Source organism: Vigna unguiculata, chromosome 8, assembly GCF_037176805.1.
Source record: "Vigna unguiculata cultivar grain cowpea cultivar isolate G323 ecotype 2 chromosome 8, ASM3717680v1, whole genome shotgun sequence".
Taxonomy (NCBI): Eukaryota; Viridiplantae; Streptophyta; class Magnoliopsida; order Fabales; family Fabaceae; genus Vigna; species Vigna unguiculata.
In genome coordinates, this window is record NC_140799.1 from 27771323 (window position 1) to 27773216 (window position 1894).

At 33.0% G+C, this 1894-nt stretch overlaps 1 protein-coding gene across 1 annotated transcript; it reads right to left on the reverse strand.

The window, feature by feature from the left end:
- Nucleotides 1–214: 214 nt before the first annotated feature.
- On the reverse strand, nucleotides 215–1522 carry LOC146884307 (uncharacterized). Its single transcript, XM_085665943.1, has 3 exons — nucleotides 1420–1522; nucleotides 1192–1301; nucleotides 215–796 (listed from the first exon to the last, which is right to left on the reverse strand). The coding sequence occupies exons 1-3, from the start codon at nucleotides 1520–1522 to the stop codon at nucleotides 215–217; spliced, it is 795 nt and encodes a 264-aa protein (XP_085522069.1).
- Between the last annotated feature and the right edge of the window lie 372 nt (nucleotides 1523–1894).

The window sequence follows — 1894 nt, forward strand, 5'->3', positions numbered from 1 at the left end:
CATTGTTGAGTTATTCATGCCATCAACAATACAATTTTTGTTCATTGTACTCCCAACGGCTATAAATGGCTAGTACATTAACTACCCAACTACTAGTACATTAATTATCCAATGACTAGTACATTAACTACCCAACGACTATAAATAGCTAATATACTAACTACCAACAATGACTATAACATAAACTTTATTCTATTTAAGTTTACCTAATAAATTATGGGTAAAAGATATGGTAATAAAGTCTAGGATGATAATATTTGGACCAAATCATGGTGTCGAAGTAGTTAACCCAAAAGAAAAATAAACAAGAGCAATGGAAAAATCCTATTAAACTCATTGCATATGAAACGCATTTAATGGTGTCTTCAAATATGAGGAAAGATGATGTTATAAAAGTCACGACCATGGCAGTACTGGATATCATCAACAACATAAGTCCAATGGTTAAACTAGGATGTAGTGCTATCACAAATTCACTATCTGCAAATCTCGAAGATGTGAAATTTGATAAAAAAGATAACATAGAACTAGAAGAAGACAACAAAGCGATTCCATTTGTTAAGATAAAGACATTCAACCAAGGATGGTTCTTATTACCTGGAACAGTGAAGGATGTGACAAATCTTACCGTACAAACCAGTATTGCCACAATCATCCCAGAATCTGTTATTCCTTTAACAGATTGTTTGATTTCTTTGTCTAAGTGTTTGTGTTCGTCATAAAACACTTCGGCAAGTGTTTTTCCCTTCAAGTTTCTTGCATTCCTTAGTGCATAAGAAATTCTTTCCTCCACTATCTGTTTATAATAAAAGGGGTGTTAATATATATTTCATAAAACTATAAGTAAAAAAGAAATTATTGAATAAGAATAGGAAAATGTAAAAAGTGACCTTGAACAATGCATATTCACTTTGCATTTGAACTATTACCGTTCTTGAATCTAATTTGAGGTGGCCAAAGTGCAACCAAGTGCAAAACATTGTTTCCTTCCACGTCCACGTCTTCTGGAGAATACTTTGAGAGATTGTTCATTTTAAATTCTTCAACTATATCATATCCTCGGTGTAGTATAAGCAAGTGAAGGAGGTTCCGTCCATTAGTGTCTTTTAAGACTGTCATAATTTTAGCTTTATGCGAAAGAAGTCAGATTATATGGTCGTCGTTGTTTGATTCCAGTGCATCAAACAACACTGTCGTAGGTTTGAGCGCCAACATCCGAAGGTCTTCCATTTCCATAGATCTAGCTTTTGTCCATATCTCTTGCAGCACTTGCATACTGGTCATTGTTGGTCCTTCCAACCCTACCAAAATCATATAATTAGTCAAATTAAAAATTAATATTATATTGAACACTATTTCTTATTGTTTCAATTATATTTAGAAAGCTATATATAGTAAAATAGTTTAATCTTGACTTACATAGACTTTCTTTAGGCTTTCGTGCCAAACAATGCAATGTTGTTAGATCATCTGTATCTCTTGCATTGAACAATGTATCTGGATGTTGTTTGAATAATTCCATGGTCAGATCTGTCAAATGCATAAATTAGCAATGATGAATAATTTGAATTGATTGTTACTAAGATCGAAATTGTATGAATTGAATTGGTTGAGTTTAGTAAAACATGAACAAGTACTAGGCTTACCAAACATGTTGATGGCAATGAAAAAAAAAACTTTTAATGTCCATCAAATGCATATTGTCAAGCAAATGCTTAGAGGATAGATGTTTCATTATCCTGTGATTTGCAAACTGAACAACCATGTGAACGAGGAGCAACCTTTCTGAATTTGGTTAACATTTCTTCTATCGAAGCCCCCTTACAAAACTCTTACACCATCCTACCGTTTCCCATACTTGTTGCTACAGAAAAAATTATCACCTAGTTCATTC

Coding starts and splice junctions, on each gene's coding strand:
- LOC146884307 (XM_085665943.1), bottom strand. CDS start 1,522: ATGGAATTATTCAAACAACATCCAGATACATTGTTCAATGCAAGAGAT. Junction 1,302..1,419: donor AAAGCCTAAAGAAAGTCTAT/GTAAGTCAAGAT, acceptor TGATTTTGGTAG/GGTTGGAAGGACCAACAATG. Junction 797..1,191: donor TGGCGCTCAAACCTACGACA/GTGTTGTTTGAT, acceptor TATTATAAACAG/ATAGTGGAGGAAAGAATTTC.